At 44.0% G+C, this 24,582-nt stretch overlaps 1 protein-coding gene across 5 annotated transcripts in view; it reads left to right on the forward strand.

Moving 5' to 3' along the window:
- Nucleotides 1-9,852: 9,852 nt before the first annotated feature.
- Nucleotides 9,853-24,582, forward strand: part of MGMT (O-6-methylguanine-DNA methyltransferase) — a 139,899-nt gene continuing 125,169 nt past the window's right edge. For 3 of the 5 annotated variants that reach the window (XM_058841813.1, XM_058841814.1, XM_058841815.1), the window contains exons 1-3: nucleotides 9,853-9,900; nucleotides 9,981-10,040; nucleotides 17,682-17,725. In XM_058841813.1, the coding sequence (XP_058697796.1) occupies nucleotides 17,702-17,725 (24 nt within the window). In that variant the 5' untranslated portion in view covers nucleotides 9,853-9,900; nucleotides 9,981-10,040; nucleotides 17,682-17,701. The other 2 variants (XM_058841816.1, XM_058841817.1) reach the window with 2 other exon arrangements.

The following is a 24,582-nucleotide window of genomic DNA, read 5'->3' on the forward strand; positions in this document are numbered from 1 at the left end:
AGCCCCGCGTGCCGGGAGCCACATGCCATGGAGCGCCCTTGGCTCGCCTGCCCCGGCTCCCAGCCCTCCTGGGGGGGTTCCAGCATCCCATCCATCCTGGGCTGGGATGAGCAGCTCCACTCAGGATGGGGGAATGTGCATAAAGCTGATGGATTCCAGTTGGGAATGGATCCTGCGCGAGGCTTCGTGTTGGGATTGCGGCTGGACTTTCCTCTTGGTAATGGCAGGCTGGTGGCAGGAAACCTGGCTTGGGAGAGATGGGACACTCTGGAAAGCCTCAGGAGAGCCACAGAGTGTGGGGGGACCCTGGCACAGGTGCCCAGAGCAGCTGGGGCTGCCCCTGGATCCCTGGCAGTGCCCAAGGCCAGGCTGGACATTGGGGCTGGAGCAGCTGGGGACAGAGGAAAGTGTCCCTGCCATGGCTGGGGTTGCACTGAGTGGGATTTGAGGTCCCCTCCAACCCAAACCCTTCTGGAATTCTGTGAATTCTGAATAAATCCCTGATTTCATTTCCATGTGTGAGTGACACAGTGGCCGGTGATGCCAGTCCAGGCCACGCTAAATCCAGGGGACAATAATTTACCTCACTAACTCCAATCCAAGCAGGAATAATAATTCCTCCCCGCCACCTTCTTGGGTTCATGCAATATTTTAGCCACATTCCCACCGAGGGCAGGGACAGCCAGAGTAGCGCTGGGAAAGGGAAAATACAGCTCTGGAGACAGGAAAAGTGGACCCAGAGACCACCCAGCCATGGCAGAACGAATGAGATGTCATCCATGGTATCCCACGGCTCAGGATGTTATTCTTGTGCAGTGCACAATCAATTATGTCTGTATGGAATGACTCCACTCCCTTTTTTTGGGTCTCCAGGAAATCTTTGTTCAAATTGAAGATGGTTTTCTAACAGGCTCCACTCTTTACCCAATTTTCCAGCTGAGTTGACTGAGGCCCAGGCAGGTCAAAAGGCTTACCCAAGGTCAGGGAGGGAATCAATGAGTTGGGTCAGATTAGATCTCAGCCTGTTCCTCGCTTTTCATCCTCTGCTGTTCCTGCTGGACCACTGTTAGAACCAGGTTAACAAAATGTCATGGAAATGCTTTAAAAATATATATTTTTAAACTTGTTATCCCAATAAGAATTAAGTTCTTTAGACAGCACGCAATATAAGATTAGGTTTCAAGAGGTGAGGCCTTTGCTGCAAGGAATTCAATATCCAGCGCAATGTAAAATATCCAGCAGGAGAAAGACTTTTACTACTGTTTAAAAATAATAAAAATGCAGAAAAGTCAAATTCACAGATCAAATGCTGAAGTGCTCACTCGGGTCAAGTTCTGCCTGGCTTTAATTGTATTTTGCCTTGGGAAAAGGCTTCAGATCTGGCCATAAATTAGTATGCTGATCCCATGGCATGAATGGTGTTTTATTTACTTATTCCCTGGAATATGCTGTAGAATTCAAGTAGCAGTTAAGCTAAAAAGAGTCGCTCATCCGAATCTGAAGGAACTGTGGTGTTTGTGAGAATAATCTTGGGCTGCCTCTTCCAAGCACCCGCTGTGTAATTTGGCATGAATTGCCCAAAATAGCCCATTTCCCCCCAAGGGATGTGTGTGTTTCCTGAACTTAGCACCAAGAGGCACCAAAAGCTCTGGATTTTCAGGGAAAATATCTTCCCTGGGAGGGCAGAGGAGCCACAGGACAGGTCTGGCCCAGGAGCTGCTGCAGGGGGATGGCCTGGAGACCTCCTCCAACCCATCCAGGACAATTTTCCAGTCCTGCAGCATCACTGGATATTGTCCTTCTCAGGATTCATTTTTAAAAACCTCTTCAGGAACATTTTTTTCCCCCCAGCTATCCCTCTTGTGCTGCCAGATCCTCCCTTGCCAGCTCCCCTGACAATACAGGAAGATGTGGCATGGAGAGAGAGGAATATAAGTTTATTTCCCAGCTATTACTCCATAAATAAAACAAAGAAAACATTCAACAAACTGTGTTCCTTTTTCCTTCGTTCACTTTCATCCCAAACAAACACAGAAGAATTGTTCTGGGCATTTTTGTTTTCAGACAATGGGAAAAGATTTTGCTTTGGAAAGTCCAGTCAGGAATTTTCTTTTCCCGATTTTCGGATCCATCACAGGCACACTCAGAACTCTTGGCAAAGTTCAGCACTGAGGAAACTGCACCTCATCAGTTCTCATCTGCAGATCAAAGCAATTCACTGGCAACATGAAAAGCCTGTATTTAAAAACTGACAGGATACCCTTAAAAAAAACCTAAAAGAACAAGCTTAGAAATTCTGGGAAGAATGCATTTGGAGTTTTGTGCAAAATAAAACAACATCTAAAAAGCAGTATTAAAAATATCTTTGGATGCCAAAGAAACATTTGTATTTGCCCAGTGCTGAAACAACAAACGAGTGAAAATGATCTCAGCTCCGTGTTCCAGAGCAGGATAAAACTATTCAAGCATTAAACTGGGTTCAGCTCTGCTGGCTTTCCTCTTGTGCTTCCATAAAGGCCAGAAAAAGCTAAAGCAGGCAGGAGATGACAGAAATTTGCAGGAATCATCCTGAGACTGGAGAAATTTGGGAAGTTTTAAACAAGATGTGCAAATTCAGCAGCAAAGCACTCATTCACCTGCTCCTGCTGACTGCTGGTTCCTTTCAACACTTCCAGAAATAGAAATGTTTCCTCTCTTTTGACTGGCACAGCTCCCCTCTTCTTCCTCGGGCTGGCACTGGAGCTGCCTTTGCCTCCACCTTGTTTTTGTCAGAACCAGGAGCACACAGAGGTTTCAGCAGCTGCCTGACCTTTCCAAGGTGTTCATCTCCACCTTCACCACCCAGGGACCTCCTTATGCTTAAAATCTGCTCCAGGTTCACTTCAATTATTTCATGTGAAAGTGCTTAATGTCACAAACCAGTTTTTTTTCCTCCCATTTCAGGTCAGTTGGCATTTGAATGTTTATTATTAAACTGCCTTTGAAAGTTGAGCATGGAATAGATTCGCCTCCATCGATGGACACAGGGGAGCATCCCAGCCCAGCTGTGCACCTGCCACCTGGGTTTGCTGGACTGTGGCCTCAGGAGCATTTTGGAGGGATATCAGCTCCCAGGGGCTGTGGGAGCACAGCAGGACCAGCACAGCCCAGCCAGGGGATGTCCCAGCACATGGCTCCAGTTAACAGAGTGCTCCTCTGCCCCCAGCCTGGACATCAGCATCCTCTGGGAGCAGGCCACAGGGAATTTCACCCATCTTCACATTTATAAAACATTTTATTGACTTATCTATTTGTCTATTGTACACTCAGGCTGCTGTTTGAATGGGGAGCTGAACTCAGAGCCAAGCCAAGACCGACATGAGGGACAGGAACAGCCCTGGGTATGTCCCACCCCTATTATGGGACAATTCATGCCACAGAAATACTAAACAGAGGGAAAAAAGAAAAAAAAAAAAAAATAAACATTTTCACTTCCATTTATTTTCATTTTAGGTTACTGCAGGATTCTACTCCTCTCACAGTTCACATTGTATTTATGTAAAAATGTTATTAAGACAAGAAGTGAAGACAGGATTTCTTTATAGTGCCTAATTTAAACATACTCTTCTTGAGCTCAAGGTCATTCCCTGTGTCCTGTCCCTCCATCCCTTGTCCCCAGTCCCTCTCCAGCTCTCCTGGAGCCCCTTCAGGCCCTGGCAGGGGCTCTGAGCTCTCCCTGGAGCTTCTCCTCTCCAGCTGAGCCTCCCCAGCTCTCCCAGCCTGGCTCCAGAGGGGCTCCAGCCCTGGAGCAGCTCCGGGGGCTCCTCTGGATTTATCCCAACAGGTCTTTTTTGTGCTGGGGACCCTAAAGGTGGACACAACCCTCCAGGTGGGGCCCCACGAGAGCAGAGGAGAGAATCCCCTCCCTGGACCTGCTGGTCAGGCTGCAGGGCATCCATCCTCAAATCTCCCGAGGGACTCTTCCCTCAGCTGCCACCAAATTCTCCCAAAAGCAGCAGGACAAGGTGAAAACTGAGCACAGGTGATCCAGAGGGAACTGGATTCCTTCAGAGTAGGCTCTCTCCTGAAAAACCCCACACATTGCTACCTGTGGAGAGCAATTCCATGTCAACAGCTCTGACTGTTCTCCAGCGAGTGTGTGATGAGGTTTGCCAGCTCTCAGAAGATTCTGCGAGGCTGGAGTTATACCCAGCTCATAAAACCACACAGAATTCATACATTTTACAGAGACAGGCTCCCTAAAGTGTCACAGTGCATTTCAGCATCTGAACTGCCTGGGATTCAGTGAAAGAATCCTGCTTCTCTGCCACGGATCTTGGGCTCTGCAAGCTCCTCCACGTGCATATATCATCCCTGCCTTCGAAGGAGCACGGTTGGCTTGAGGGACAGAGGTGCACCTCCTGTAATGGTATATTCTACACTCTGCTGCAACCTTTCTTCTCATATTTCAGAGTTGAAAAAGGCCTGTCAAAAAGGGGCTATTATGAAAGGGAATTTGAAGACATTCATAAACATCGAGACAGAAAATTGCATTTTCAATATGAGAACCTCAATAGTTAAGGCTACATTTGGGAGATCACTATGGCCCTCTTATTTTCTGCTTACGCTGTCAAAGTTTGAATTCATGTTGGGTTTTCGAGCAATTCAAACAAAGGATACTTTCATAAACATCCATTTCATAAACTACAGCATATCTAATTCTTTGGGTTCTGAAGGCTGAGCTGAATGTAGTGTTTGTGGTCTACTGAGAATATGTCTGGAAAACATAAAACAATCTACTAGGTAAGTTACAAAGCTGTTGACATAGGGAATGAAAATGGAAATTCTGTAGTAGTTTCCTCCATCCCCGGCTTTACGCTGTACTTTGCCTGATGTGAGCTGATTGGTGCCGTATATCTTGATGTTAGGATCCCATTTCAGAAATGTTCTGACATTATCTATTTGGCAGTTTGAAAAATAGTATCAAACTCCCAATGCATTTGAGCGCACGTTTCAACCCAGCAAGCGTAATATCCATTTCCTCCGGTGCAAGAGGCACATTAGGACCAACTCCAAGTGGATTCAATTCTAGGAATGCAATATGTGACTCCACACAACCCCACACATGCACACACGGCCTGGTGAGAGGGACCAAAAGGAATTAACCTGATTTGATTTCCAGTCTCTCATAGCTCTGTCCCTACAGAGGAATGGATGCTGTGAGTTCTCTGAATTCAGTGGCACAGCTGGCACCTCACCTGCCCAGGGCACAGGGAGGAATGGAGAGAGGAAACCTCATCCAAAATAAAATGAATTATTAGGAATATTTTCACAAGAGGATGTAGAGATAGGATAAGGGGGAATGGCTTTAGACTGACAGTGGGTAGATTTAGATGGGATTTTGGGCAGGAATTGTTCCTGGCAGGGTGGGCAGGCCCTGGCACAGGTGCCCAGAGCAGCTGGGGCTGCCCCTGGATCCCTGGCAGTGCCCAAGGCCAGGCTGGACATTGGGGCTGGAGCAGCTGGGACAGGGGAAGGTGTCCCTGCCATGGCAGGGGTGGGATGGGTGGGATTTAAGCTCCCTCCTCACCCAAACCCCTCAATGGTTCTGTAATTTCTCACATAATTGACAGGGATTATGAGGTTGGGCACATCTCTACCCAGGCTACAATCACACAGTCCCCTAAAGGATGTGTTCTCTTGCAAATATGCTTAATATGTCAATAGCAAAAAAAATATATGCTGTAAATTTTCCTGTAATAATTATTGGAAATGCTTGAGCCTTGCTGGAATTTGGCAATAGCTCCACTAAATATAGGACTCCAGGCACACTTAATTTAACAGGAGATTTATCAGTGGCCTTATTGACCCAAAATTCCTCTTATTTAACATTTATAAGCCTTTTTACCACACAAATTTCTCTGTACCACAACAAATAAAATTAATACAGGGTGAGCTTCACCAATATTTGTCAAAACATTTCCCAACAACTTCTGGAATAGAGCAGCCAGGAGATAACTAAAGCACCTGAAGCAGGGCATATGAAACACCATAAGTTTTTACAGTTTTGCCCTAAAGAAAATGAAGCCAATCTCTGCTAATATCCCTTTCATTTACACGCTTTGCTAGGAGATTTCCCTAAAGGCATTAGTGGCTGGCAAACAACTCCCAGCACCTTGATTACAGGAAATCATATTTCTCCCGATCCCAAGCTTCTTCATAAGCACTGAAAATGCTTTGCCTACTAAAATACATTTTCTTAACTTACCAGTAATTCTACACCTCGAACCACCCAATTTCCTTCCTCTCTCAGCACAGGAATCACTTGTATTCCTGTTCAATATATCCCAACTCCTGCTTTACTCTCTGTTTTTTTTAATAGAGATGACTCTGTGCTTCCACATCAAAAGTGGTATCAAATAAGTTTGGAGAATATTTTGGGGGAAGAGGGAGAGAGACAAGATTTATTAGTGAGGGTTGCAAAATATTTCAAAGATGATAGCAAGGTAAAATGTACAGATTTTCACCAGAATTCCCTTGAATTTAAAATTTGTGGAGGTTTGAAATGTCCCAAGTGCTGTGACCCAGACTGGAGGGTGAATCTTAGAAAATGACACATCTTCAGAACTACCCTTGGATCCCTTTCTTTACGTACAGATCACAACCCAAGCCATCAAAATTTAACTCCTTGCCCTCATATCTCCACCAAGCTGGAGTTCCCAGTGATTCCCAGTGACCCAGGTGCTTCCCAGCGTTTCACATCAATTAAAACACAGAGACCAGCTCCCACCACACTGCAAACAAAAGTTTCATATTAGAGATTATTTCTATTATTAAAACCCTGTGAAGAAACCAGACTCAGAGTGTTTTCACACACACACACACACACACACACACACACTCCTTCAGGGCCAGTTAAAGCACATAACGTGCCCAGCTCTGCATGGACAGGAATATTTCCAGATTTAAACTTGCAGGACACATCCCTGCTGTTGAGAAAACACGAGCATCTTGGCAAACAAAATCCCAGTTTCTGGTTTCATTCAGCCTCTTTTTTTTTTTTTTAATTCTTCCTGGTGATTCTAACTGTGAAAGGCAAGTTTATTTACTGGTGGAAGTGAACTCACACCAGGTGACATTGCTGGGGCTCTCTGCAGCTGAAGAGAGGCCGGAGGAGCAGAGGAAGTGCTCCAGGCCAGGCTCTGACTCAGTAAGGCACATACACACAGAGATATTTTATGCCTCTGCTCCAATCTGACTGTTCTCTCTGGGGGGAAATTAAGGATCTACAAGTGAGGTCCAAATCACAGTGATTTTCAATCCTGCATCTTCCCCAGGCTCCATCTGTTTGTCTCTGCCTGGCGAGAGGGTTCTTCCAGCTCCAGTGCCCAAGTCTCTCCTCCAGAGCAGATGTTGCAGAAAGGAGACACTTCCAGAGGTTAGTCCTTAACAAGGAATTTAATCCAGGCTGAAATAGTTGTGAATTGACATCTCAAGGCATTTAATAAAGCTCTTCCTTTTCAGTTCTTCCATCCCACCCCATCACAATCTTTGACTGCAAAGTTCATGTGCTGGTTTAAACCTTGGTTTACTCAGTTGCAAATTCATGTGCTGGTGCTGGAAGACAACTGCAGACAGATGTTCCAGTCCTGGGGAAATACCATCCTGTCCCTGAGAATGCCACATTAAATGAACAATTAATAACAAATAGAGTAAAGAACTGAAAGGAAATGCAATGCCTTATAAGCAACAGACTTAAGCAAAATAAAAACTGAGAGAAAATGCCTGTAATGAAATACAAAGACATTGGACCTGACTTGAAAAACATTTTAGAAATGTTGTACCTTCTTACTGGATTAGTGTTATGCAAATTCATTCACAAGCTTTAGTATCAGTGGACTAGACTGGATGTGTCATCACTGAGCCCTGGAATTCTTCTAGGGAGAAAATGAGACACATCTAAAAAATCACAGACCTTTCATGTTAAAGGACTGGAAATCCAAAAGTTCAGTGGTTTAAATGGTACTTGAAGTGACAAAGATCCAAACTTGGCCAGAAGTAGGGTCAGAGATTTGAATAAGATTTTCATAATTCTGAGGGCAGAGTGAACACTGGTCAGAAGCACCTTTTTCACCTCATTTATAAACAGGAATATGTAACACTTAATCAAGTTCCAATGCAGAAAAGTTTGAAACAGCACAGAGAAACTTTCCTTTATAGTGCAAACACACAACTTGTGGATCCACTGCCAAAGCCCAAGATGGTAGGATTTAAGAAAGTCTGGATATTTTACATTCCCTATTCAAGCCTGTTATAATGCAAACTAAAATCATATTAAAGATAATCAATTTTCATGCTCCAGGCAATAAGGAGATCACCTTGGGAAAGGAGGCAGAGAAGATTAATATGTATTTTGGGGAGGTTTCCACTTATAATAAAGTTTCAGGAGCTGGCTACTTTTCTGACAAGGATATCAGGACAGATAGAATATTCCAGCCAGTTTAGAATAACTATTTTTAGGGTATCCTATCCAATACAGAGTTGATTTTTTTTTTATTTAGAGAGAGGATCAACCTCCCATAAGCCACTGACTTTGTATGGACATGCAGTGGCAGCACCTTTTAATTGACCATTAATCCAAGCTTCATTAGAACTAGGGAAAAGCTTAATTTTCTCATCAGTAAGTGTCAGTTGCTCCAGTACAACCATTTTCAACTGTATTGGGGAACCTTCTGCATTTTGGACCATATTTTATATCCTTTATTTCTTTTAGAATCAGATTTAGCCCACAAGCACGACCTCAATGCTATTAGTTGTGTATTTATTAACAAGTTTTCCCTATGAATAAAAGGATTTCCTGGATTCTGCCATGACTTTTTAAATATTGTTCTGATCCTTCCCACATGGATTCTTCCATTTTGTGATAGTTTCTGAATCATATAGAGAAACTCATAAAATTTTTGCTGATGTAACTCAGATGGAGAGTCTGAAAAATTCTTGAAAGAATCTTGAAGAAGCTTGAAAATCGGTGGTTTCCTGCAGCAAACTTTACTGGTACTTCGTATCCTGCTCTTTTATTACCTCAAATAAACCTCAGTGCAACATCACTTTCTTCTGGTACTTCACTCCTTTTTATCTCCTCCATGCCTCCTTTTCGGAATTGTATTTACCAAGTGCTTCTCCTTCTACACTCAGCTCCTAATTCTTTGTCCCCAGTAACTTTGCAAATCCCAGAATCCCAGAATGGTTTGGGTTTGGAGGGATCTCAAATCCCCCCCATCCCACCCCAGCCATGGCAGGGACACCTTCCCCTGTCCCAGCTGCTCCAGCCCCAATGTCCAGCCTGGCCTTGGGCACTGCCAGGGATCCAGGGGCAGCCCCAGCTGCTCTGGGAATTCCATCCCAGCCCTTCCTCACCCTGCCAGGAACAATTCCTGCCCAAAATCCCATCCAAACCAATTCTGTGTCAGTAGGAAGCCATTCCCTGTGTCCTGTCCCTCCATCCCTTGTCCCCAGTCCCTCTCCAGCTCTCCTGAATCCCGTTTAGGTTCTGAAAGGGGCTCTGAGGTGTCCCTGGAGTTTCTCCTCTCCAGCTGAGCCCCCCCCAGCCGTGCCAGCGCACACATCGCTGCTTTTTTGGGTTCATTTTAACACAACTCCGCATTTTTCCCACGCCTGTGACCCGGCCCGCAGCCGCAGCCGGGCTCCATCGGCTGCGATATTCCCGGGGAGCGAGGGCCCGGCTCCCCCCGGATCCTTCCCGGATCCCTCCCGGAGCTCCCCCGGCTCTGCCCCTTCCCCTGCCCGGCTGCGGCTTCCGGGCGGGCCCGGCCCCGCCCCGGCAGCGCGGCCTGCGCGGCCTGAGGGGCCTGGCAGGGACAGCCAGAGAGCCCCAGGAACAGCCACAGAGCCCCAGGAACCCCAGAGAGCCCCAGGAACAGCCAGAGAGCCCCGGGAACAGCCAGAGAGCCCCGGGAACAGCCAGAGAGCCCCAGGAACAGCCAGAGAGCCCCAGGACTGACGGGCAGAGCCAGGGAGCGGCCCGGAGGGTGGGCAGGCAGGTGGGGAGCGGGGGATGCTCAGCCCCCCGAGCTGCGGGGGAGCCTCTGAAAACAGGCTGGTTTTCCTTAAAACACTGCTGGGGGGCGGTGCATGGCAGCGGGATGGGGTCGCAGCAGGTTTCCGTGGATCTTTACCAAAATAATGGCTCCGGGAAGGGCCGGTTCCCTCCCCGGGGCATCCCCGGGCGCGGCTGTGGGTGCAGCAGTGGTGGGGTGGCAGAGCTGCTGGATGTGCTCCGAGCAGAGAAACTGCACCAAAACAATTGCCCAAAAGGTTTACCCAGACTGGTTTTAGAGTTTCCCCGGCTGGGAATATTCCAGAAGTATCTGAACGTGTGCCATGTGCTCGGGGGTGGAGCGGACCGTGGTGCTCCCTCCCAGCTTGACCCACTCACTAACACATTGCAAGTTAATAACAAGGCAAAAATATCCTTTCATCACTTGTGTAAAAGCCAAGCTCTGCAGGTGTTTTAAAACAGTTGCATTAATGTAGTTAGTTGTATAAACTAACTAATATTTTACTAATAGTGTAAAACTGCATGCGGTTTTTACATGTATACAACTGTTTAATTTATTTGCCCCTCCCAAATAAACCTTTTTTTTGGTGATGTGTGTCTTACTTTTGTGGAGTGGAGCTCTTACTGAAGGGGGAGGTTCAGGACTGAATGGAGTCTCTGCAGTGTTCCACTTTGAAAAATCTCGGTTTTGTATACTGGGGCATTACCAGGATGCTGTGACTAATTTCTCAGCTACCTTTTGTGTCCAGGCTTGTGCTCCCCCTGCACAAGGCTCATCATCTGGAGGGGTCTGTTGGAATGACAGAGTTCCCTTTGCAAACCTGCTGAAGGTTTTGTCCTCCAAGCACTGCCTGTCTCCCTGATGCACTGAAAACTAAAGTTGGGGATGTGGGCTTATTCTTTCTGGGGCAAACCCCATCCCTTCAATGCGGGGAAATGTCTAAAAACATAATTTTCTTGACATCAACGTTATTTGAATGTTGTCTGTCTGTGACATAATCTTTCCATAGTAAAACTTGTTTGCTTCATTTTCAAACAGAAATGTTTTGAATATGGACAGATCTACCCAAATCTTCAAGTTTCAGCAGAGAAAAGATGTGGCTGTGTGAGATTGTGAGGTGGCTTTAGCAATTCCTATCTGCATTCTGGCCCGTGACAAGTTCATTACACCAATTACAGCAGCAAGTGAACAGAAGCTCTATAGGAAACTGTTGTAGTTAGAGAACAACTTGTGCTACCGTGGCTGCTTCACCTCCTGATAACTCTGTAATTAACTTGTCAGCACTGTTTTAATGCCTCACTTGTGTGGAGGATCAGTTCCTGGCATCACTGAGGGGAGCAGGGCCTGCAGGAGAAGCTGCTGCCCTTTGGGAGCGTTCCTGGGGTTGCCCTGAATGGCTGAGTTTAGGAGTTGTGCAGGAAAAGCAGGAGGTTTGGTGTGGGAAATGTGGGTAAGGTGTAAGGGCTGCACCTGAGCAGGTCTGGTTAAACTGACTGGTGACAGGGGAAACACCTGAAAGAGGCAGAAATACCAAAAATCCAAAAGAGACCATGTCAAAGACATGGATGGCTGTTCTTGTAGTGGTTTTTTTCCTGTTCAATAAGAGGTTTGGAGGACTGAGAACAGCTGGTGATGTGAATTAACCTTCAGGGTGCTGGCTGGTCTGGGAGCACGGGAGCTCCTGGTCCTCCACCTCTGGTGGCATCCTCACCTGTGGGGGCTGCAGGGTGGTTTCAGCAGGGATTGTTCAGGTGGTGGTGCTGGAAGAGCTTTATGGGAACAAATTGGGGGTCCAGGGGTGTTGGGGTGTCAAAATTAAACAGCAGCCTTCAGACCAGACAGCTGTTCTGCCTGGGACACAACTGGCCTAAATTATACTTAATTTCTGCAAGAAAAAGCCTTTCTGCTTGTGAGTTGTTATTGCACAGTTCACAGAACAGTGTCAGAGGGTGCTTTGGGTTGGAAGTGACCTTAAAGCCCATCCATGGGCAGGGACACCTTCCCCTGTCCCAGCTGCTCCAGCCCCAATGTCCAGCCTGGCCTTGGGCACTGCCAGGGATCCAGGGGCAGCCCCAGCTGCTCTGGGAATTCCATCCCAGCCCTGCCCACCCTGCCAGGAGCAATTCCTGCCCAATATGATGATGGGGCAGGGATTCAGCCTTTTGAGCAGGAGCTGCGTTCCCACATCAAATTCTGAGCGCGTGAAACTCCTACATCCATCCTGCAGGCATTGATACTCCCCCAACACCGCAGAGATTTCCTGCTCAGGATGCTCCCTCCTTGCAGAGCTGGCACTGCCCGTTCCCAGAAGTTGTCAGGGAAGCTGGATACACATCCCAGCCGTGGCAGAACTCAGAGGAGCCAGCACTTGTTAACTCTATTTGTTTTTATTATGGACATCGATCTGCCAGTCGCAATAATGCATTTATGGACATTTTTCTGCAAGCGCAGCGCTGGTGGCAGTTTTTACTGACAACTTGAGTCATCTGGACAGGAGTTGAAAATACGTTTATTTTATTGACGGATTGTGCAATTCTCTCGTTTACCCAGTGTTCATAAGATGTCTGGACTGGTGAGGAGAATGTAACTGATGGGAAAATGGAGGGTAAAGTTTTAATTTTGGGAGGTTTGGAATCTTTTAGGTGGTGACAGGTTTCAGCATGTGTTAGGGGTGGGTTTGGGAGCTTTAATGTCATTAATGCTGTAATTAAAAACTGAAAGGCTCAGTGTCCTCACAGCAGAATCCCAGACCTGAATTCCCACCCTGGCTGGTAATTGTGCTAAGGTATAACGGGTAAAATCCTCCTAATAGAACAAAAATACCCTGTTGAATTTAGTATTTCTGACACAGGTGTGCTTGGGTCAGCATGAAGTTTAACACACAGCTGGAGGAGCAACCAAACTATGAAACCAAACCTGTGCTGAAGTCTTTTTTAATAAATGCAAAATGCACTTTTAAAACTGAGCTGCTTATGGTCCAGGCAACTGCTTGAAATGTATTGAATGCCAATAAAGCTTGTGTGGGTTTGGATTTTAATGAAGTTGAGTAATTGTAAAAAGTTATTTGGAGTATGTCGCTACTTTGATGCTTTTTGCTAATCGTTTTTCGAGTTGTTTACTTATTTATATCTATTTATATCTGCATAGCTAAATTACTGTGTCCTGGTGCCTGTCAGGAGTATCAATTTATACTGGGCCAAATTAAATGATACAGATAATTTCAGGTATCAAGTCACATGGAAAACTTGGACATGCAGCTGAGATTCTGAAGGTTATTAAAAATACCTGAACAAGTCACCTTTAATTGCAAAGAAGAGGGGAGTTCATTAAAACAAAGGTTCTAATTTCTTCTTTGCTTATTGATTGAAATAGGAGTTAAATATTAAAATGGCAGCACTGACCAACAGCCTGGAGTCTTGAGCAGCTTGGCAGCGGAGAATAAATAATAATTTATCTGATGGATGCATTTTAGCTTTTCATTTTTATACAAATGCCACTTTTCAGTGCAGATGAACGCAATCAGTATTTTAATATATATATATTAGCACAGCCCACTGGAGTCAGAGCTGTTCTGTTGTGTGAGTCCTGCCATCTCTGTGCTCCACGTGCAGATTTAGGTCCCTCCAGGTAACCCTGCATTAGCAGATAGCAAGAATTAATGCTGTCTTGTCAGTGCTGCTGCTGCATAATCATCATCAGGAATACTGAAATTATCTGAGTGCTTTAGATCAGTCAGCACAAGGCAAACAACGCTCTTATCTTGGCTTGTTTGTACATTGAAGTGTGCAGAAGGTCTGTTAATTAGTTACACTTTTTAATAAACACCTAAAGTATACTTAAGGCCCTGTTAAAAGATTAATTTTTCTGTTTCACATCATAAAACCAGCAGATGAGTGTTCAGCATGTGGCAGTACATGGGCAGCACGAGCTGGCTTTGGCAGCAGACAGGACACTTCTGCTGTCACCCATGTCCAAGGAAACAGCTCCCACAGCTTCATGTTCATATTCTGGATCCAAGGATCAGCAGAGGTGTAGTGGGAAGGGTGTTGGAAAAGGGAAATCCCATGCACAGTCTCCTCTTGACACCAGAAATACCTCTGGTTCTTGGCTGACTTCATGAAATACAAAGATTTGTAGTTGGAGTTTATTCGAGCTGGCCACAGTCATTGCTTTAGGGTTTTTGGTTTGTTTTGTTTTTGTTTTGGTTGTTTGTTTTTTGAGATATAAAGGAATTAATTGGTTTTGGATCCAATTGGGCCTGGATCATCATTCCCTTTTAGCTCAGAGGTTCAAGCAGGGGGATGGAAGTAAAATCTGGGTCTGAGGCCAAGGTTGTGCTTTAGGAAGGTGAAATTGAGATCCAACAAGGCAAAGTGCTTCAGCTGAAACAAACTTTTAAAATAAGCCATAGAATCCCAGAATGGTTTGGGATGGAAGGGACCTTTAAGAACATCTGTTCCCACACCTTCCACTAAATCAGGCTGCTCCAAATCCCATCCAACCATCCCATCCTTGGGCACTGCCAGGGATCCAGGGGCAGCCCCAGCTGCTCTGGGCACCTGTGCCAGGGCCTGCCCACCCTCCCAGGGAGGTAAAAAATGTTTGTTTTATTATTTTTTTAAAACATACCAATAATACTATTTTCACTGATTGCACGAGTTTAATGTACTTTATTTTATATTATTGTTAATACACCTGACCCTGGATTTAAATGCTTTTCAGTTGCCTTTTTGTGCCGTTATATTTGATTCCACAGCAAGACTTCCTAAGAATATGATTAACCCTCTGGGTCATCTTATAATGTAATTATTAATGATTGATTCTGTTTATCCTTGGGATCAATATGAGAAGCAAAAATGCTTTGGCATATATTTGGGGTTGATTTCTTACATTCAGTAAACATGATCTGGTGACAAGACTGGTATTGGTTTATTACTCGGAACGTGTTTGATGAATCTGAAGTGTGTAATTAGTTTTATATAATGATGGTGATATGTGGGGTTTTTTACATGACTTATGTTAATATGGCCAATAGTGTTAACATCTCCTGCCACTAATAGTTAGGGTGGGGATGTATAGTAATTGATCTTCCTGGGAGTGCTGTAATGTAAAAACAATTCCGGCTGTTTGAAGTATATTTTACAAGTGTGCATTGGGCCTTTGGGATGTTATACTGAAAAACCCAATTGTACAGTTACCATGGGAACCCAATTAGAATAGATTGCTGGATTTTTTTTTTTTTCTTTTTCAGGCTTTCATCTTGACCAAAAATCTAATGTACTTTAAATGTTTTCATATGGAATTTTGTTCTTATAGTCACTTGGTGTAATGGCTGGTTTTTAATTTTAGTACTGAACCAGAATGTTCTGTTGAGAGTCCCGAGGACTTATCCATCAAGGAGAATCTTCCTTTAGTGTTTAAAAGTTGATGAACTGAGAAAAAATACTTTTTATTAATCCAGTTTCTTACTGCCATCACACGTACTCATCAGGCTGCAGTCCTGGGGGAAAAAAAGCAGGGAAGTATCTCAAAGCCCAAGGACTTCTGTTCTAGATCATCAGCAAAACATGGCTGAAGAATTCCCTGCCCTTCAAGGTTCCATTTTTGATGTCACCTCTGACTTTTCTTCACCTTTTTGGCCTGTTGACATATCCAGAGGTTTGGGATGCTCACAGGGTGGGGCTGTGATGTGTTTGATTCCTGCACCATGTGTTCAACACCTGTTTGTGCATCTTCCAGGTGCCTTGGGAGCATCCTGCTCCCTCAGCACAGTTCCTGGCTGGGAGCAGAGGTTATGGGGAACTTGGGAATGTCTTGCTGGAATGGCCAAGGGAAGCTGAGGCAGGAGAGATGGAGATGGATATCACTGTCCTTGCTGGCAGCTTGGAGCTAGTGAGGATTGTCAACAAATTATTTCTTTTTTCCGTACTACTGGTTAATCCCTTCAGTTTCTCCCACTCTGCAAATACAGGAGGGAATTTTCCATTTTGGTGGAGCCATTGCTGCTGGCATGAAGGTTTCAGTTTTTTGAGGTTTGGTTCTGGTGTCTTCACTTTCCACACCATGGAAGTGGAATCCCTGAATTTGATCCATGTGCGTTATTCCAAAGAGGTTTTGGCTTCTTGCCTTCAAAATCATCCTCAGGAGAAACCTGCAGCTCCATGTGAAGCATTGACCTACTCCAGCAAGTCTTTGCAAGGCTGAGGTGCATTTTGGAGGGATGGTTTGGGCTTTCCAAGGGCTTTGTGTGGTTTCCCCCTGTCTGGCTGTCATGGGGTTTGGACATGACTGGTTTTACCCAAGTTCTGCTCACCCAAGGAAAGCCTTGTTGGGTGAGCAGATAGAGCTCAGGCAGGGTTTGAAATGAGCTTCTGGATAAATTTGATTGTTGAGGCCAAAATTTCAGCTTTACCCTTCAGGAAGATCTAAAAAAAACCTGAGTGTTGCTGGGTGCTTTGAAAGACCCAGCTCTGAACTGATGATAGAAATAAATTGCTATTTTATTTTTAGCTCTATCACAGGTATTTTAAGTAGTTCTATTAGATTGCTCATCTACCTGACCTGCATTTAAAGATGTAGAGAGTTCTCTTTGCAATGCCTGCCTTGTTCCTATAGTTAAAATACTAATTATTCATCTTAATTTTAAACACTAACGTGAGATACAATATTAAGGTTAAATGTTTGCTTTTAAGTGGCTGGGAAGTGGCCATGTGTTCTGTCAGTGCCTTGGACTTCCAGGAGAGGTCTTGGAAAGCCTGGGGTGCTCATATAATTTCATTTTTCAGAGATTTACCATTCCTGAAGTGGATATAGTTATCCCTGCCCATGGAGTGGTGAGTTCCCTGATTTAAGTGGAGCAGTTCCCATCGAGGCTGGCTGTGAGTCAGGATTGAGAAGCTGAGCTTTGGCACATAATCTCCTTGATTTTAAAAAATGCCGTGTTGATACCACATCTTTCAAAGACAAAGTGATCTTGGCTGAGTAGCACTAAAAAAGAAACATAAAGGGGGGAGCTAAATGCCAAAGAAATAGGAAATATCCTTTATTTCCAAGGGGAGAGCAAAAAGGAACCAGTTGTGCTTTTTAATTATATAAATAATGTTAAAGGCTAGAATTATAATAATTAAAGTTAAAATGTTTTAGGTACTCAGTGGCGTGAAATCTGTGCTTTTAAACCTGGAATATATCACAATCACTTGCTTTAAAATCACTTTCATGCCTTAAAATGTGGCATTTCCTAAATCACAAAAGGCTCTTCATTTTACTCAGTCACTTAGATGTACATGACAGCCCGTAAAAAATTATTCAATTAATACTTTTATCTTTTGAGGCATTCTTATTCCAAATATCAGAGTTGTGCAGTGCTTGTTGTGGAAGAACTCTTCAATGTGCCATCTGTTGATTTTTTTGTTTGACTCATGACAAGTGGGTGACTTAACATTAAAATTCCATGTTGTTTGTAAAAATACCAAATTCCCTTTGGAAATTCTGTCTACTGAAACTTGGAGCTCATTTAAAAACTGATACAGAGGTGGTTATAGAGGGAAAACTCTGGATGTTCAATTCTCCATGCAGAATTCAGATTTAACAATCTAACTGGGAATTTTTGTTTTTCCCTTCCAGGTGGAGCCTTTTCTTCCACAATGGCATCGAGACTCGTTCCAAAAGTAAGTTTCCAGTGAAATCCCTTTGCATGGAGGTGTCCACTGGAAGTCCAGCATTACAAAAGAGTTCACGTAACATAGTTTGTTTTTTCCCCAGTGCCCAGCAGTCAGGATTAGGAATCCAGTTGACAAGATTGATGCTGCATTGTAAATCTCTGTAGCTCTGTCATGGTTGGTAACAGGCATCAGTGGACCTTTCCCCAGCACGTATCCATCTGCCACAGAGCATAAATAACAGGACAAAGGCACTCTCTCAGTTTTGTTGCTGTTTCCATTCCCTAGTAATAAACACCTCCCTGAAAAACAGGCTTAATTTTGAGGCTTGATGCTTCAGTGATGTAAGTGTAGGTCAGTGACATTGTAGCAAAATAAGGAAACATGGATGTTTATCCAAATATTCAGGCAATTTACTCTGCTGAAAGAAGGGCATCAGCACATTGTTAGTCTATAACTGTCTCCCTGAAATAGTTGAAATGAACTTTGAAGACACAAATATCCTTTTTTTTTTTGTGTAGAATACCTATTTTTGTAACATTAGTGATGCTCCTCTAGGAAAACGTTTCTGGTACAATCACACCTGCATTTCTAACTATTCCTGTTGGCAACTTCTATCACTGCTCTAAATGTCTTAATAGTGGCATCTCTTGTGGTTTTAATCTGCTTTACATAATGTCATGTGGCTTAGGAAAGGATTATTTTGCTGGTTTGTGTTGTTTACCTCTTTTCTACAAAAGCAAATCGATTTTGTTTTTTAAAACGGAATGGTTGAGGAAGAAATCCAGGTAAATAAATTCTTGCTTCACTTTTTTCTTTTGAACCATCATCTCTTTAGTTACATTTATGCATCTTCCAGTTGCAAACACCTTTTAGCAGAGAAATACTTGGTAGGGAGAATCCCTGGTTCCCTCTCGTTGCAGGCTAGGTGTGATATAGCTGGCAAGTGACACGAAACTAATAATTTATTATCTAACCTTTTCATTTCCCCCACTCTCACGTGGAGTTGAAAGGTGCAGCTTGAGCTGTTAGGGGAGTTTTCCTCTTTTGATATGTGGGAAGACAGAAGGTTTGAGGTAAAACACTCCAACTCCGCTGTGGGGACCGTGCAGACACTTCCCTCTGCTCTGGATGCATATTAAATATTCATGTCCTGATGTAATTGGTGATTTTCGGGCTGTTTTCAGCCTGTGATCAGTTTGCACAGCCCCACGTTGGGGTGACACCCAGCGTGTGCCTGGCTGTGGATTTGCAGGAATCAATTATCACCCCAGCAATGTGCTGAACAGTTTTTAAGGAGGTTGCTGAAAAATGGTTTGGGAAAGCAGGCAGACGTGGGAATTTTCCATAATCACTGTCTGTGTCTCCCACTCCATCCCTGGTTTTGTTGCAGTGACCAGAGATGAGTTTTGGGTTTGGGTTTGGCTGGGCTCTGGTTGTCCAAACCTCAGGGTATCAGGAATTTGGGGGTGTTTTGGTGTTCTTAGGACAATGTGGCAATTTTTGTATTTCGTTAGAAAACTCTAAATGTCGTTCTGTTCCTCGCTGGAGTTTTTGCAGTTAAATTTGAAGGTAGTAAATGGATTCTTGTACTAACCCTGATGCTTTGCTCTGTTAACAGTGAAATCCTTATCCTGACTCGAGCAGGGATGGGTAACTACAGGGAAGCCCAGATGTGGGTGTGCCAAGACTCTACTCTAGTATTTTTCTACAAGTCTTTGCAACCTCTTCTGTGTGTGTTTATTCCCCAGTATTTTGTGGTTTTAGTGAATTCCTAAAACACATTTTCCTGCTCTGCTCACTTGAAAAATTTCAGTGAAATTCTTTCCTCACACACAGCTCAGAGATTCCTGACTCTCCTTCAGCTTAAGGAGCACTATTAATGGTTTTGTTCATATTGCTTAGATTTATTTTGTTATTATTCTCCAGCTCCTACTCTTCAGGTAGAGCTATTTTGGTATTATAAAGAATGATGGATTATATAGGAAAGTTTCTTTTGAAGCACTCCTGATATTGTGCAATGCACTTGGGGGTCAGCTGCACTTGACTGATGCATGATTTATCCCATGTCCCTGCCACTTCCTGAGATAAAGCTGCTATTTTATCAAAAATGCCAGCAAGTGTGATTTAGAATTTATACCCCTCCTTTTTCAAATAATTGTTCTGATTACTTTCTGGCACGGCAATAAAAAGATAAAGGTAATTGCACACAAATGTGAGATAGCACCAAAATACAATAAAATTAACCTGAATTAGCTTGACTTGTCGATGAGAAGTATTTATGAAATGTATTTTTGCAATAAGGGAGACTGATATTATAGCTGGAAGGTGAGTTATTGCCTTAATGTAATACTGTTTGAAATTTAAAAAAGAGACTGTTACAGTTGAGGGTGATTGTGCCTTTGAAATTAAGTTGAAGTGATTCTTATAATTGGCAGCAATAATGCATTGGGAAGGTAATATCTTTTATTGTGTTATGCCTAGTTGCATTATCTTTTATTTAGCTGGTCCTGACTCCAGCTCTGCAGAGAAGACAAGCAGGAGCAGATCAGGAATTTTGTGGATTTAGGTGATAAAAACTTGAAATGTTACCCAATATTAAAGTCATTCTTTTGCTGTTTTGTTTTGTTTTTTATTTTTAGCCCATTTTCAGTTCCCCTGAACCTGATACAAGGCTCATTTGATTAAAATTTCATTTGTTTTCCTCGTATTGGAGTAGTTGCCATGTATTTACATCCAGGCTGAGCCTGTAAGAGCTGAGCACTCCAGACTCACTGGGTGTGCATTTACAGCAGGGGCTGATTTGGGCAGTGAATTTTGTATTTTTGTGCCTCATTGTACAACCTCTGACAGAAAAGTGTGAACACACTCTTACAGCAAGCACCTCAATGGTTTTTAAGGAGTATATCCTCAAATTCCAGGATCCCTGGGGCTGGAAAATCCCTCCCAGACCCGGCAGTCCCAGCCCTGCCCCATCCCCACCGTGTCCCCACCCAGAGCCCTGAGTGCCACCTCCAGCAATTCCTGGGACACCTCCAGGGATGGGCACTGAACCCTCCCTGGGCACTGCCAAGGCCTGAGCTCCCTTTCCATGGGGAAATTCCTGCTGCTGTCCCCCCTGAGCCTGCCCTGGGCATCCTGAGCCCGTTCCCTCTCCTCCTGTCCCTGTTCCTGGGAGCAGATCCCAAATCCCCCCGGCTGTCCCCTCCTGCCAGGGACTTGTGCAGAGCCAGAAATTCCCCCTGAGCCTCCTTTGCTCCAGCCTGAGCCCCTTCCCAGCTCCCTCAGGAATTCTCCAGCCCCTTCCCAGCTCCCTCAGGAATTCTCCAGCCCCTTCCCAGCTCCCTCAGGAATTCTCCAGCCCCTTCCCAGCTCCCTCAGGAATTCTCCAGCCCCTTCCCAGCTCCCTCAGGAATTCTCCAGCCCTTTCCCAGCTCTGTTCCCTTCCCTGGCCACGCTCCAGCCCCTCCAGGTCCTTCTTGTCCTGGGGGGCCAGAGCTGGACACAGCACAGAGGGAGTTATAGCTGTGTATAGATAACTAGGTGTGTAGCTAATACCTTGAATTTAATTCCTGAAGTGATGAACACATCTGGAAAATTGAGATTACCTGCACCATGACTTTTCCTTTGCATGAGATTTCATGGAGTCCTGGAATATCCTGAGTTGAAAGGGGCTTGTTGAAACTCAATCCAGTAATAACAAAATAGGTTTTTTGGAGGACCCTCTGATTCTTAAGAGATAAGATTCTTCATTTTTGATTCTTTAGTATATTTGTTTCTTTAATTGTTTGGCAGCAAATTCCTTAATTATTTTTTTAAATATATATTACAAGTGTAAAAAGTGTTTTATTCCCTCTGACAGTGTTAAAATATTGAACAACTCAACAAAATAAAACATTGCTTTGTAGTGCTTCTAATTGAATCTTCTGCCATAGGATTTCCAGCTTCAAAAAGGAGGAGCTGGGGGACTTAATCCCTTTGGTAGGTCCTTGGTAGGATAAGAGGGACAATGTGCTTCCCCTGGCCTTGAAGTTACAGCAGCACACGTGGCTTTTGGGCTGGTTCCTGCTCGGATTTGCAGGTACCCATTAATTGGATCCACACACTTGTTGCCATAATCTGATTATTCCAGGAATATCTGGCACTGTCTTGTCCACTTTCCCTCCTCTTGGTGCTCCATTTCTTACCCAGTTTAATTAATTATAATATCTCTTGGCAGCCCCCAGTTTGATGAGATGCCCTGAATAACTCTGTGTCCCCACCATGATCAGTAATTTTTAAAACTAATTAACACCACACTTCTTAATGCCATTCTACTTCTATGCTGTGTGTAACAAGAAGCCAGGAATTGTTTGGGTTGGAAAATGCCCCAGGGATCATTAAGTGTTAATCTTTGCTTTGTGCTATTGATATCAGATGATATCGATATTCTAATTGATAGATATATGGTTTATTATGGTATCTATGGTTTAAGTGCCATGTGGCTGCTGTGCTTGCACTCCATTTAAATTTCCTGCATAAGTAATAGCTGGGGAAAGATGCAGGATGTGTTTACTTGGTTTTGGAGGAAATAATACATCAGAATTCCTGTTTAAACAGCCCGCTGGGGTCTGCTCTTCAGGTACCTGCTGACGCCAGCTCCAATCCAGGCTTGGCGTGAGCAGCAGATGGAGCTGAAAACTGCACTTGTTGAGTCTGGAATGCAGGAGCAGTAACCCACCTGCCCCTTGCAGAGGAGCTAAAATGGGATTATTACAATGAAAGTGCCCTTCTAGTGAAATAAAGCAGTCAGGAGCAGCCCTGGATGCTGGGAATTCTTCTCTGCTCCCGCCTGCCAAAGCAGCCGACTGAAGGCGCAGCCAAAGAGCCAGAGGCGACCACTGCTTGGAAAGACACTTCCCTTGCTTGGCATTTCGGGGGCTTCTGGTTGCCATCCAAAGAGGATTAGTAGGATAATGCGATGGGACAACAGGAACTTGCTTTTGTTGTCTTTGATTGTTTAATAAAGAATTACGTGTTTGCTCTCGTCGAAGACTTTTTAAATGCCGTAGAAAGCAAATGTTGCTCCATGTGAACACGTATCCCCCTGGTTTTTCTGGGGGCTTGTGTGAAGTGGGCCTTTGGATAAGGGAAGAGGGGGACTGATTTGGAGTGTTTATGCCAGTGTATATTTATATATGTTCAGAATATGCAGCCTGATTCTGTACCTTCACATTTTTATGGGATTAGCTCTTCGGAAGGTAAAGAAATTGCATCACCCCAAACTAACCCTGGATTTGCTTCCAGTCTGTCTGACATTTCCTTTCCAAACCTCCCCGTGCCAGGAAATGAGGAGGTTTTGTTTTCATACCCTCTGAAGTTACAGGTTTGGCTTAACCAGGGTTAGATTTACTCAGAAAAGCAGTGAGACACCAGGAGAGCACTGCAGGCTTTCAGTGCAGCTTTTGTTTGAGAGGCTCAGCTGGGGAGGTGTTTACTGTTCCTGTAGCAAGGACAGAATTCCATGGACCTGGATCTCCAGTGCTTTTTTCTGGAAAGCTGAAAGTTTGTTTTGGATGCTGTAGGAAGGAGAAATATTCCCAGCAGAGACAGAGATTGTGGAGGGGGAAGAGGTGTCTTGTGTCCCGGTCAGGGGTTGTTTAATTCACAAAAACCTCCTGGAGGATATAAATTACTTGTATTTTAGAACATAAAAGGTAATTTTAAAAGTGATTTTAGCAGCTTGTATTGACAGGGTTACATCAGATTAGATACTGAGAGGATTATTTTGTTTCAAGACTTGATTCTTGGGTTTAAGCAATGACTGTAACACTTTCTTTTCCTCAAAAATTAGCTTTTTCTTGAATTTAAAATCTGTGAGGCATTTGGCTGTCTTTGGTCTGACAGCTTTCCATGGTTTGGGAGGATGCTGTGAGTGAAGTGTGAGTTCAGTGATACTGGAATTCTGCATTACCTGGTGCAGAAATATTTTTCCATTAATGAGGGAGGTTGGTCAGAGTTCCCTGTGAGTTGCAGAGGGCAGCAGCCATCCCTTGGTTTTTTGGACGAGGTGCTTCCTTCCTTTCAGGACAACTTTCTCACACCTTCAGCTGTCCAGATGAAGGTGTCAAACTTTCAGGGGTGTGTTTGGATCAGGGTGTCCTTATCACAGAATCCCAGAATGGTTTGGGTTGGAAAAGACCTTAAAACTTATCCAATTCCACCCCAGCCATGGCAGGGACACCTTCCCCTGTCCCAGCTGCTCCAAGCCCAGTGTCCAGCCTGGCCTTGGGCACCTCCAGGGATCCAGGAGCAGCCACAATTTCCTATTTCTCTGGAGATCACACCATTCTATTTAGTTGGAAATCTTTGGACTCTTTTTTTCAAGAGGAAGAAGCAGCTTGTAGAAAAGTTTGTATTGTAGCTTGGAAAGAAATCAGACATTTCATAATGAGCAAAAAGACTGAGAATTAAATGTTTCTCATTCTGTCTAAGTATTATTCCAGTATAGCAAAGTGATACTAATATTCCAATATATTAAAATACTTTTAGTTTGTAACATCTAACAAACTCTTTCCTTCTTTCTTCCCTGCAGTAAAATTATTTCTAGTAGATAAACTCTTTGTTCTCTTGGAACAGTAGCTTTTGTAAGGTGCAAATATAGATGATTAATCAAGATATTAACAGGAGTAGATTTTTAGATTGTTTTGATTGCATGGATCCTGTCTTCTATTCACAGCCCTTAAATCTTTCTCTGCTTTGAAACACTAAAAAATGGCTTTTTCCTCTCAAACAAGCCCCATAAGGTTGGAAAATCACCCTCCACCCTGCACTATATGTGCAGAAATACATTATCTTTACTATTAATATCTTTTCCCATATTCTTA

This window comes from Poecile atricapillus, chromosome 6, assembly GCF_030490865.1.
Source record: "Poecile atricapillus isolate bPoeAtr1 chromosome 6, bPoeAtr1.hap1, whole genome shotgun sequence".
Taxonomy (NCBI): domain Eukaryota; kingdom Metazoa; phylum Chordata; class Aves; order Passeriformes; family Paridae; genus Poecile; species Poecile atricapillus.